We start from the raw sequence: 12119 nt of genomic DNA on the forward strand, positions 1-12119 counted from the left end.
GACAATAGTGGCCGACTGACAACATGTGCAATTCTATCAGGTTAGATATTTGTTTACAACGCAATACTTTCAAGAGAGAGAGTTTGAGTTATGGGGAGAGGCTGAACAGGCTGGGCTATTTTTCCCTGGAGTGTCAGAGGCGGAGGGGTGAACTAACAGGTTTATAAAATCATGAGGGGAATAGATAGGGTGAATAACCAAGGTCTTTTCCCTGGGGTAGAGCAGTCCAAAACAAGAGGGCATAGGTGTAGGGTGAGAGGGGAAAGATATAAAAGGGACCCAATGGGTAACTTTTTCACAGAGGGTGGTGAGCGTATGGAATGAGCTGCCAGAGGAAGTGATGGAGGCTGGTACAATTACAACATTTAAAAGGCACCTGGATAGGTATATGAAAAGGAAGGGTTAAGAGGAATATGGGCCAAATGCTGGCAAATGGAACTAGACTTAATTTAGGGTATCTGGTCACCATGGATGAGTTAGACTGAAGGGTCTGTTTCCATGCTGTATAGCTCTATGACTCCAAGGCTAAAGCAGCAACTCCCCTGCTGTCATCTACTGAAACTTCCAACTAGTTTACATTGCTCTGCTTGAACAGAATATGGAAACAACAACAGTTTCAACTCACAGGAATCAATCACAGGAAACACACTGATTTAAAGATTTCACCTTTGGCACCTGGACCTCCCAGATGGTGAGTTCAGTTTTATCTTGTAGTGCGTTCAAAGTTGCTCCATCCTTGTTCAGTGCCTCTGGTCCACCTGCAGTACATCCACTGTCATTCGAATCAATACTGTTCACATCAGAACCTAGAAAATCCAAGAGCAACTTTCAAAATCCGCACCAGAATGCTCAGAGTAAAACTGTTGCAAGGTATTTGAAACATTGTAGCAGGGAGTGTAACAAAGTAAAGTATCTGTCTGCCCTCATAGCCAGCCAGCTGAGGCAGAGAGAGCAAGGGGATTAACTCCCACGATCGTTTTGGAGGGGGGAGTCAGGGTTTCGCTCCCAATCACCAGTTGGAAGATGATGCACGCAGATCATAAAATCATCCAGTACAGATGAGGCGCTTCAGCCCATCAAATCTGTACCAACGGTATGGACTGATCTTGGACACAGACAGCCTTTATAAAGCCCAGAGAGAGAGACATACGGGACATGAAGGAAGTGGAAGTCCATTTGCACTCTGATGTGCATCACTTGGCAGAATCCACCTATCAAATCTGGGTCCCTGGTGGTGAGAGGCAGCAGTACTAACTACTGAGCCATCCAAACAGGATAAAGATGAAATCTTTCTTCCCCCACTGCATTTCTACAAAACGTGTAAGCGAGTCACCTCCAGTTGAGAGAACACTTGGGAGTTCCATTTAGCAAGTCAGGGAGTCTATTTAAATTAGATCATCAATAAATCTGTAATCAGCAAACGCTGAGAATCCCAGATAGACGGTTTTTTATTATTATTAGAATTTGTCATATGTATTTCTATAAGAAAAATAGAACACTTTTCACTGTAAGTCACCCTAAGATGGTGCAGATATAGAGAACATGAGTTTCCTGAGACTCAGCACAAGACTCCAGTGCTGAAGCCTAATCATAATCCTGCAGATTGCACCCCGAGGTTCCACTACGTAAACCAACTTCTGAAAGCTGGACACAAGCCAATGTAATCTGGCCTGGCTTGGAGCTGGTCATAGCTGTTCAGTATCATTGCATTAAATGGAGTTGAAATGTTACCTATGTTTTTAAATTCAAACACCATGGGCACTGTTATCCATGCCCTACCGGGTAGCACAGTCACTCAGTGGTTAGCACTGCTGCCTCACAGCACCAGGGTCCCAGGGTTTGATTACACCCTCAGGCGGCTGTCTGTGTGGAGTTTGCACATTCTCCCTGTGTCTGCATGAGTTTCCTCCGGGTGCTCCAGTTTCCTCCCACAGTCCAAAAATGTGCAGCTTGGGTGGTTTGGCCAAGCTAAATTACCCACAGTGTCCAGGGATGTGCAGGCCAGGAGGATCAGTCACTGGAAATGCAGGGACAGGGTGGATCTGGGAGGGATGCTCTTTGGAGAGTCAGTGTAGATTTGATGAGCTGAATGGCCTGCTTCCACACTGTGGGGATGTTATGAACAGCTCTGGAGATAGTGAGGGCTGTTTAAGGTGTCTGAAGGGGTGAGTATCGAGGAGGACCTCGAGCACCATCTGGGATTCTCGAGGGAGCTAACACCACCATTTTGACTTGGAGGAACAACTTCAGATATCAGTATCCCAGTCAAACCCCGACAACACTGATCATATATCGGTGCTCCTGTCGGGTCAGTGCTCGCTCACAAACAACATCTCATTCAAGACACGAGGGTCCTTCTGTTAAGTTTAGAAAGTTCTTTTCCTCTATCACAGCAGGCCCTGTAAATCCCTAATCCTGAAAGGAGGGTGTCAGCAGCAAACCCATGGGGAGAACACAGCACAAAGGGTCAGACAGTGATGAATCAAGTTTCTGACTCACTGCAGGGGAGGGACACCTCGCAGTGCTGAGGGGAGAGACTCTATTTCGGCCCAGTGACATTGAAGGAATGGCAACATAGTGTCAAGTCAGGATGGTTTGGCGGGTAACATTCAGGGAACAGAGTGGTCACAAAATACACTGGCTGCCTTCGTCCTTCTCACTATCTGAAGTTGGAGTCACAGAGGAGCATTGGTGAGTTACTGCAGTGCCGATAGTACACAGTGTATAACAGTGCTGGAGGGAGTGGGAGTGACTGCAATGCAGGTGGGATGCAGAGGGTGAGACCCCCGAGGGGGCGGGCGGAGGGAGAGACCCGGGGAGGGGGAGATTGACCCCCGAGGGGGCGGGCAGAGGGCCAACTCTGGAGGCCAGCCAACAGGGGGCAGGGCCAACTCTGGAGGCCAGCCAACAGGGGGCAGGGCCAACTCTGGAGGCCAGCCTTCATCTTTGGTCAAACCTGCGAGTTGCAGGCAGCCTTCATTACAGATATTTTCGAAACAGCGTTTTCAGAGATGTTATTACAAACCTCTTGAACAGGTGGGACTACAACCTGGGTCTCCTGGCTCAGAGGTAGGGACACTACCACCGCAGCACAAAAGCCTGTGACGTATTTCGTGCCATCAATTGTTTCCAATATCACAGAACTGGTTAAGCCCGGCTGAGATGGTGGCGATTGCAGCCTAAGGTGGATCATCCACCTAGAGCCTTTGGTTTAAAATGGAAACAAATACTTCAGTCTTGTTCCTGCCACTTTGAGCCATTCCCACCCCCCAGCTCTCAATTAATGACTGGGATACTCTAGTACCCCATTCTTCCTCTTACTGGCTTACCCACCATCAATTTCCATGACATGAAAGGGCAGGACTGTAGAGCTGTCATTCAATTCGATGACTGGGATAAACACTTAGCTGTCTACCCATGGAGTTGCCATGGAGCAAGCACTGACCATTATCTAGGGCTTCACCCAGTTGGCACCTCCAAGCCTGGTACTGTGGTCTGATGCCACAGTCAATGAGTCAGGGCTTGACAGTAATGGCAGAGTCAGGGATATGTTGGGCCACTGGGTTACACATAGTTGTAGAATGACTTACTGATGCCAATGGGCCACTTTGAACAACTATACTGGGTTTGAATCTATCCCATTTAGCAGAGTGGTCACGTCACACATCACAATGGAAGTAATCGCAGGTGAAGAGAGGTCAGAGTCAGAGATGCATAGCACAGTGTTTGCGCCCATTAGTGCATGCTATCCAGCTGTGTCAGGGATAAATGCATCTGTGACGGGCACATTGGTGAGGCTAAGGTGAAGGGTTGTCAGTCTTCTCACGCCTCCTCAGAACCAGCCTGGTAGGATGTCCTTCAGGACCTGACTATCTCAGTCAGGAGGGATACAACTAAGCCACTCTTGGTGAAGGATAACAAAGTCCCATAAAGTGCATTGTGCCTTAGTTTGCCTTTACGTCTTTGCATACCACAAGTATGTGATAATCAGGAGGGGGCTTCCTTACCCATGTCTGACCCAGCACCATGAGGTTTCATGGAATCTGGAATCAATGGTAAAGATTTTTAAGGCAATTCTCTCCCTGCAGCACAGCAGCTCATGTACAGGTATTTGGAAAGCAAGGACTGATTAGGGATAGTCAACATGGCTTTGTGCGTGGGAAATCATGTCTCACAAACTTGATTGAGTTTTTTTTGAAGAAGTAACAAAGATGATTGATGAGGGCAGAGCAGAAGATGTGATCTATATGGACTTCAGTAAGGCGTTCGACAAGGTTCCCCATGGGAGACTGATTAGCAAGGTTAGATCTCACTGAATACAGGGAGAACTAGCCATTTGGATACAGCACTGGCTCAAAGGTAGGCGATAGAGGGTGGTGGTGGTGGAGGGTTGTTTTTCAGACTGGAGGCCTGTGACCAGTGGAGTGCCACAAGGATCAGTGCTGGGTCCTCTACTTTTTGTCATTTACATAAATGATTTGGATGCGAGCATAAGAGGTACAGTTAGTAAGTTTGCAGATGACACCAAAATTGGAGGTGTAGTGGACAGCGAAGAGGGTTACCTCAGATTTCAAAAGGATCTGGACCAGATGGGCCAATGGGCTGAGAAGTGGCAGATGGAGTTCAATTTGGTCCAATCCGTCCATGCCGACCAGATATCCCAACCCAATTTAGTCCCACCTGCCAGCACCCAGCCCATATTCCTCCAAACCCTTCCTATTCATATACCCATCCAAATGCCTCTTAAATGTTGCAATTGTATCAGCCTCCACCACTTCCTCTGTCAGTTCATTCCATACATGTACCACCCTCTGCGTGAAAAAGTTGCCCCTTAGGTCTCTTTTAAAGCTTTCCCCTCTCACCCTAAAGCAATGCCCTCTAATTCTGGACTCCCCGACCCCAGGGAAAAGACTTTGTCTATTTATCCTATCCATGCCCCTCATAATTTTGTCAATCTCTAAGGTCACCCCTTAGCCTCCAACGCTCCAGGTAAAACAGCCCCAGCCTGTTCAGCCTTTCCCTACAGCTCAAACTCTCCAACCCTGGAAACGCCCTTGTACATTTTTTCTGAACCCTTTCAAGTTTCACAACATCTTTCCGATAGGAAGGAGACCAGAATTGCATGCAATATTCCACAAGTGGCCTTACCAATGTCCTGTATAGCTGCAACATGACTTCCCAACTCCTGTACTCAATACTCTGACCAATAAAAGAAAGCATACCAAACACCTCCTTCACGATCCGATCTACCTGTGACTCTGCTTTCAAGGAACTATGAACCTGCACTCCAAGGTCTCTTTATTCAGCAACACTCCCCAGGGCCTTACCATTAAGTGTGGAAGTCCTGCTCTGATTTGCCTTTCCAGAATGCAGCACCTCACATTTATCGAAATTAAACTCCATCTGCCACTCCTCAGCCCATTTGCCCATCTGGTCAAGATCCTGTTGTGCGCTGAGTTAACCTTCTTCACTTGTCCACTACACCTCCAATTGTGGTGTCATCTGCAAACCTACTAACTATACCTCTTATGCTTGCATCCAAATCATTTGTGTAAATGACAAAAATTAGTGGACCCAGCACTGATCCTTGAGGCACTCCACTGGTCACAGGCCTCCAGACTGAAAAACGACCCTCTACCACCACCTTCTACCTTCGCCAGTTCTGTATCCAAATGGCTAGTTCTCCCTGTATTCCAAGAGATCTAACCTTGCTAACCAGTCTCCTATCAAATCGATTCTGGGTAATTCAAGATGGAGGACAGGGAAAAAAAAATTGAGGCTATAAGAGCTGCTCCATTTTCTTTTTGAGGTATTTAGGTGTTGAGCTCTGAAGAATGAGGGCCAATCTCATTGAAGCTTACAAAATATATAATGGTACAATGTTTCCCCAGTTAGAGGGTTTAGAGCCAGGGACACAACTTCAAAATCAGGAGAAGCTTTTTATTGTAAATGTTTGGAATTTGCTATTTCAGAGGATTGTGACAGCTCAGTGTTGAGAAAGAGAGATTGAGAGGAGATTTTTAAATACCAATTAATAGGGATAAGTTGACAGCATGAGAAAAGGCATTGAAGAGAATAATGTGGATTCTACGATCGTGTTTCTATGATTCTAACAGCTGCAATCCTATTGAATAGTGGAGAAGTCTTATTGGGCCAAATGACCTAATTTTGCTCCCTCCATCAAGACTGCAGAAGGTAATGCTGCTACACTAGGTGACTCCATCCTAGATATAATGGATCAGAGAGAATGAAAAAGGAGCCCGTGCAAAACAAAACAACAGAAAATCTCAAGCACTCAAAACGCAAGTAAGGTTGATACCAGGGCCACCGTATTAAAGTTCTGTACAGCTGTTGCCATCTTACCTCCAGAATGATCAAACTCCATTTCGAGACACAATTGGGAACTCCCATCAGCACCTTCTTCTGCACGTCCTCCATTGGCATAGGTCACCTTAGTTCCCTGATGCCCCAATGGTCCATGCCTATGTTTTGGATCCTGCTCTGGGGGAGTTCTTCCAGTCACAGAGTCACGCAGAGCATCTGTTTTCTGATGTTCTGCGGCAGGTGTTACCTTGGTGTGCATAGGCTCCTCTGCTCCTGCCCCAAAGTGGCAAACACTGCTACCAGCATCCCCCGCTGTGGCGTTCGATTTATCCAAATGTTTATTCAGATTAGGCTGCACCTCCTCCGTGGTGTGGTGGTTCTGGTCTCCCTCATTCATACAATCCTTTGGAACATTTCCTCTTGCCCCAGATTCTCCCAGTGCCATTTCAGGCTCCTCAAGCTTTTCCTCACAGCTCAGTTCCAGGTGACCTTTGGACACCACACGACTACTCAATGCGTCTTGGTGGTTCTTTAGGTCGTCTGAAGCTGCACTGCCTTCTGGTAGGTCCTCCCCGATCGCCCCATCTTCGGAATGGCAGCCAGAATCTTCCGCTGTCAGGTTCGCCTCTTCTGAAGACTTCCTGGACACAATGGGAGCGGGATGCTCTATGGCAAACCCGTCCTGTTCACCCCCTCCATCAGGTTTGGAAAGCTCTCCAACCGCTCTCTCCAGCCTCTGGACAACGCTGGTCCCGGACACAGAATGCTCCTCTTCACTGACCCTCCGTACCTCATCGGTTCCTGGCTCCCTGCTGAGGACATCTGCAGTGGCGGGGGCATTCACAAATTTGCTTCCCGTTGCCCCAGTTCCACACACACCCTCCACACAGGGGTCCAACTGAGAAGCGAAGAGTTCCTGCTTCGCCGCGGTTATCACCTCGGAGATCAAGCCGGCAGCCGCCACCTCAATCTCATCCCGAGCAGCGTCCTTCACGATCAAATCGGCGGGCAAGCCATTCCTGATGAGAGCAGGGTCTTTGAGAGGTTGGCTTTCCTGGTTGGAATCCTGGCGGGGACTGGTTGAAATCAGGAACGGACTGAGGCTAATGTTGTTGAGGGTGGTCTTGAAACAGGGGGGTTCTGTTAGATTGCCTGCGTTTTCACCCTCGGGCTCAGGCCTTTCCATGTTGGGATGGTCATTCACCGGGGGCTCACATTCAGTGACACTGAGATTGGACAGAGCTCTGCTGTTGCCCATCTCTGCGTCCGGGCTAACAGAGGACTTCGGGACGGGGAAAGGGGTGGGCGTCTTCACCACGCTGCATACTGGGGGCTGCCAGTTCTCAGAGGGGTCACTGCTGATTTTGTCCATCAGCTGATGGGGGTAGCTTTCCTTCTCGGCCTTAGGTGATGTCTGGAGGGGACCTTGCACGTTGGACATGAACAGAACCTCTTGAGATCGGGGCGAGGAGTCCAGAAGCAGCATTTGAACGTTGGTTTCCGCACTGGTGTCACATTTATCTGTCAATAGGCACGAACTGCTCTCGGCTCCTTCCGAATGCTCTGAAGGTTCAACCTGTAGAGCTGGCACCAATTTCAGCGAGTGGTCCACACTTTCATCTGCCTTTTCCTCACTGGTGATTGTTAATCCGGCTATTGTATCAAAACCCTGGAGATCCTTGGGGGCTGTGTAATGCTCTCCTCCACCAGCCTTGGCGATGGATTCAGGTGCAGGGGTAAGTTTAGCTTTGCTATGACCACCTGGGCGAGTTTTCTTCCTGGTGATGTACCACCACCAGCCAATGAGGGCCAGCACCCCGGGCAGAGTATATGGAAAGATAGCTCGGAACCTCATCCTGGTATCTTGTCACTCATCTGAAAAACCAACATGTCAGCTGTCAATACATAGAATTGCTCACTGTGTTAATATTTTAATTGATGCTGGATATATGTAATAGTGGACCTGCACTGGGGATGAGATCGCATTGGACCTCCACACTGTCCCACGGTGAGGGTTTCATGTTAAGACTAGTGTGCCCTGTCTCTTTACAATGACAACATACTAAAGTCAATTTCTCCTTTTGGGAAAGGATGTGAGGAAGAGAAAAGATTAATTTGCTAATTACCTCATGTCAGCTCAAAAATAGTACCCATTGCTCTCTCCAATCATGGTTCCTGCAGTACAAAGGACAATACACACAGACACTTTGCCTAATCTTCCACACCATGGCTACTCTGACACTGTTTAGTCTGAACATGAGGGATGGCTAACTTCAGTAGCAAATGACTTTATTAGGCAACTACTAAAGAATACAGAGTACAAGTGTTCTCTGCCAAATGGCTCCCTGCCCTGAGCAGAGCTGGCAGGAGCTCTACGAGGTTACTGAACGTGGTCCTGTGCAGCCATTCTAACAATTCACAAGTGAAGATAAAGTTTGTGATCATTTTCCACAGTCCTTCAGTTATTATTCTGGACTTAATGAGAGAGGATTCCTGCAGCAAATTTTGAATTTTTGTGAATTTGAGATACACTTGCACAATTGTGAAAGACAAGCAGATTGAAACAGAGGGGTTCCCCGTGACCTATTCATTGGAACATGGTTGACAATCTGCAAGGAACTGACTTTCCATACCATTCCTCAGATGTAGTCGATAAACTAAATGTTGTTTATTTACTCCACACAGAAAACCTCTGCCACAGTGGTCCCACCCTTTTCAATAACACGGCACACTTCAAACGAGACAATTATGAGGCACACCCACTTCTTTTCAGCAGAATTGACTGCTCATAAAATGTCATATTTACTACCATTATGGTCTTACAAGAAAGGATTGCAACACAGTACATGCAACAAGCTAAAAAAGCAGCAAATCCATTAATGTTTCAAACTGAGTTTACACAGCTTTTCATTAGCTCTGCACAAAATTTAAATGGCAGTTCTCATGGCACACTGGTTGAAAATTACTGTGCAAGTCGCAATTCCCCCATTGTTACCAGTGCTCTTTGACTGTAGCAATGGGTAAATTGCATGTCACAGGTGATTAGCCACATCAGAAGCTTGCCACCTATAAAGCAGCACTTGGTGCAATTTACAATAAGAACTCTGGGTCAAATATAGAAGCCTTCCCAAGAAATTCAGGGTTTGAAAACCTTTGCTGGAATAGGTTTTAGTGCTCACGGATCTGCAACTCTGGATACAGGCATCTCCCAACAATTGCCCCTCCTTGAAAACGTTGTAATCCCACCGTGGTGTTTGCATTGTAATACAACAGTTTTAATTCTTATCAAAAGGATTAAAAACTCCAATTGTGAACCTTTGAAGCAAGGGAGGAAGAAAAAGTGGATGAGTATTTGCAGCCAGTATTGTGGCTTAGATTAGATTCCCTAAAGTGTGGAAACAGGCCCTTCAGCCCAACAAGTTCATACCTCTGATGAGTAACCCACCCAGACACTGACCCTACATTTACCCCTGACTAAACCATCTAACACTATGGATAATTCACCCAACCTGCACATCTTTGGATTGAGGGAGGAAGCCGGAGCACCCGGAGGAAATCCACACAGATACGGGGAGAATGTGCAAACTCCACACAGACAATTGCCCGAGGCGGGAATCGAACCTGGGTGACTGACGCTGAGGCAGCAGTGCTAACCACTGAGCCCCTTTATTTTTTTTCCCCATTATTTCTTGCTCCCTCTCAGTCTGACGTTTGGGGATTGTGTGTCTGTCCAGACCCTACAGTGAGCTCAGTAATACTGAATTATCTGAGACTGCTTCGGGAGGTATCACAACATTCAAAAAGAATGTGTCAGGAGGTGAAATGCTAGAAATCTCAAACAAATACCCCCTCAGTTGCTTTGAGCAGGAATCAAATCCAGGCTTTATGTGGGAGAGGAGAGACCAAGCATCAATCGAGTTACTGGGTTAGGGAAGAGGGCGATTTTCAATTTTTATTTGTTTCTAGTGACATCTAGGAAATGACAATTGCCCCTCGATAGAAACCAATTCCCAGTGTTCAGTCCACAGACAGACAGTCTGCTCAAATTAAAAGCCGGCATCTGGAGAGAGGCTTGAGTGCGCTGCATTTTGTTGCAACAGCAAGCGCAGTTTGAGAAGTTACTTTATTGGCTGTCAATTCTTTGGAAAGGCACTTCAACTCTGCGCATAACTGAGGCATTGGTATAAACTAGAAAGGCAGCTATCCCTCCCACTCTCCAGTAAAGAGCAGGACAGAGAGAACAGTCGCTGAAAAACCATAGATGGCATCACTCAAAACTGCTTTAAACTATAATTGCATAGGCTGGGTTCATATATCTAGGAAGGTGTACATAGCTCCTCCAGCACCTACACTGATGGGTTACAGGAGGGTCAAAAGCTTAAAGTACACAGATTACCCCAAATAACTGAGCAACAGTTTACAGTAAAACTCATTAGTGCAGGAGATCATACAAACAAATTAACGTTAGGCTAAATTCCACTGAATATTTGCGAGGTTAAAAAAAAATCAGATAAAGGAGCCATTAAGGTAATGACTGGCACTTTGTTTTGCTTCTGCTCTCAATTACCAATAGCATTAATTCGAAATCCAACTTTGTACTGATCAGAATGACAGTAATCTGTCCTACAAGACATAGGACAAACTGCCCTCTGCGCCAAATCAATAACCAGACTAAATCAAGGAAGAGACAGAAAAATACACCTAACTTTATTTTGAATACTATTGCTTCAAAAAGAATTCACTGCTTCACCGAAGTCCATTACTAACATCCGGTAAAATGCAACCAAATTCAGAGAGGGTCTAATGTTGCAAATGTAGCTCTATTCAGTCTTCATTCCAACCGCTTCCATTGGGCCTTCTCCCATCACATAGGGTCTCTACACTCAATCTTCCCCATGTCGAACTTCCTCATCCATAGCTGACATTTAGCGCACAGTTTTACCCAACCATTGGACATGCTTCAGCAACGACAGCCCCAAGCCCTGGGTTTCTCTCTTTTCACCTCTCCAAACGTCCTTTTAAGACACTTCATAAAACTTCTGACTAAAGCTTTTTGGTTATTTTCTCCTGATGGCTGCATTAAATTTTGAATGGACAATTGGAACAGACTGCTGTCCAATCACAAGTACACTTGGAGCCCTCACTTCTCTCTACAGGTCAGCATAGTTACTCAGTGGTTAGCACTGCTGCCTCACAGCACCAGGGACACAGATTCAAATCCGCCCTTAGGCGACTGTCTGTGTGGTGTTCGCACATTCTCCCTATACCTGCATGGATTTCCTCTGGGTGCTCTGGTTTCAGCCCACAGCCCAAAGATGTGCAGGTTAGGGTGATTGTGGGTGTACAGGATACAGTAGGGGTCTGGGTGGGATTCTCTCAGGGTCGGTGTGGACTCAATGGGTCGAATGGCTGCCTTCCACACAATAGCGATTCTATGACCTGGGCGCACATAACTTATTATAGCAGAACTGACTATAACGCAGCAGTTCTGTTCTCATGCAATCCAGTGTTAGAAGAAAATCGTGTAATAGCAGCACCATTTAAACCAATGGGACTGGAATCGCATTATAACAATACACCCTTGAAAACTTCACACTTTAGAAAGTGTCCCCAATTTGTCTATAGTGCTGTAGCAAACTCATGTTAATGAAAAATGCATTATAGCAGAACGACCTGTATTAGCCATGTTGGAGTTCCTTTACACATCACTAAACTCCATCCTGTGCTCAAACGTACCACACAAATTGAGCCAACAAGTTCCCTTCCCTCAACATCTTAGTTGAGCAACCTGCCAG

General features: G+C 46.5%; 1 protein-coding gene across 1 annotated transcript in view; it reads right to left on the reverse strand.

Annotated features, from left to right (window-relative positions):
• The window catches only part of akap1b (A-kinase anchoring protein 1b), a 59978-nt gene that overhangs the window by 15361 nt on the left and 32498 nt on the right, over positions 1-12119 (reverse strand). The window contains exons 2-3 of the mRNA XM_087977260.1: positions 6364-8199; positions 667-806 (exon numbers count right to left, since the gene is read on the reverse strand). Of these exons, the coding sequence (XP_087833386.1) occupies positions 667-806; positions 6364-8179 (1956 nt within the window). The 5' untranslated portion in view covers positions 8180-8199. The remainder of the gene's footprint in view (positions 1-666; positions 807-6363; positions 8200-12119) is intronic.

The sequence above is a fragment of the Chiloscyllium plagiosum genome, unplaced genomic scaffold (assembly GCF_037043375.1).
Source record: "Chiloscyllium plagiosum isolate Xiang-an unplaced genomic scaffold, Cpla_swu_hap1 HiC_scaffold_31, whole genome shotgun sequence".
Taxonomy (NCBI): Eukaryota; Metazoa; Chordata; class Chondrichthyes; order Orectolobiformes; family Hemiscylliidae; genus Chiloscyllium; species Chiloscyllium plagiosum.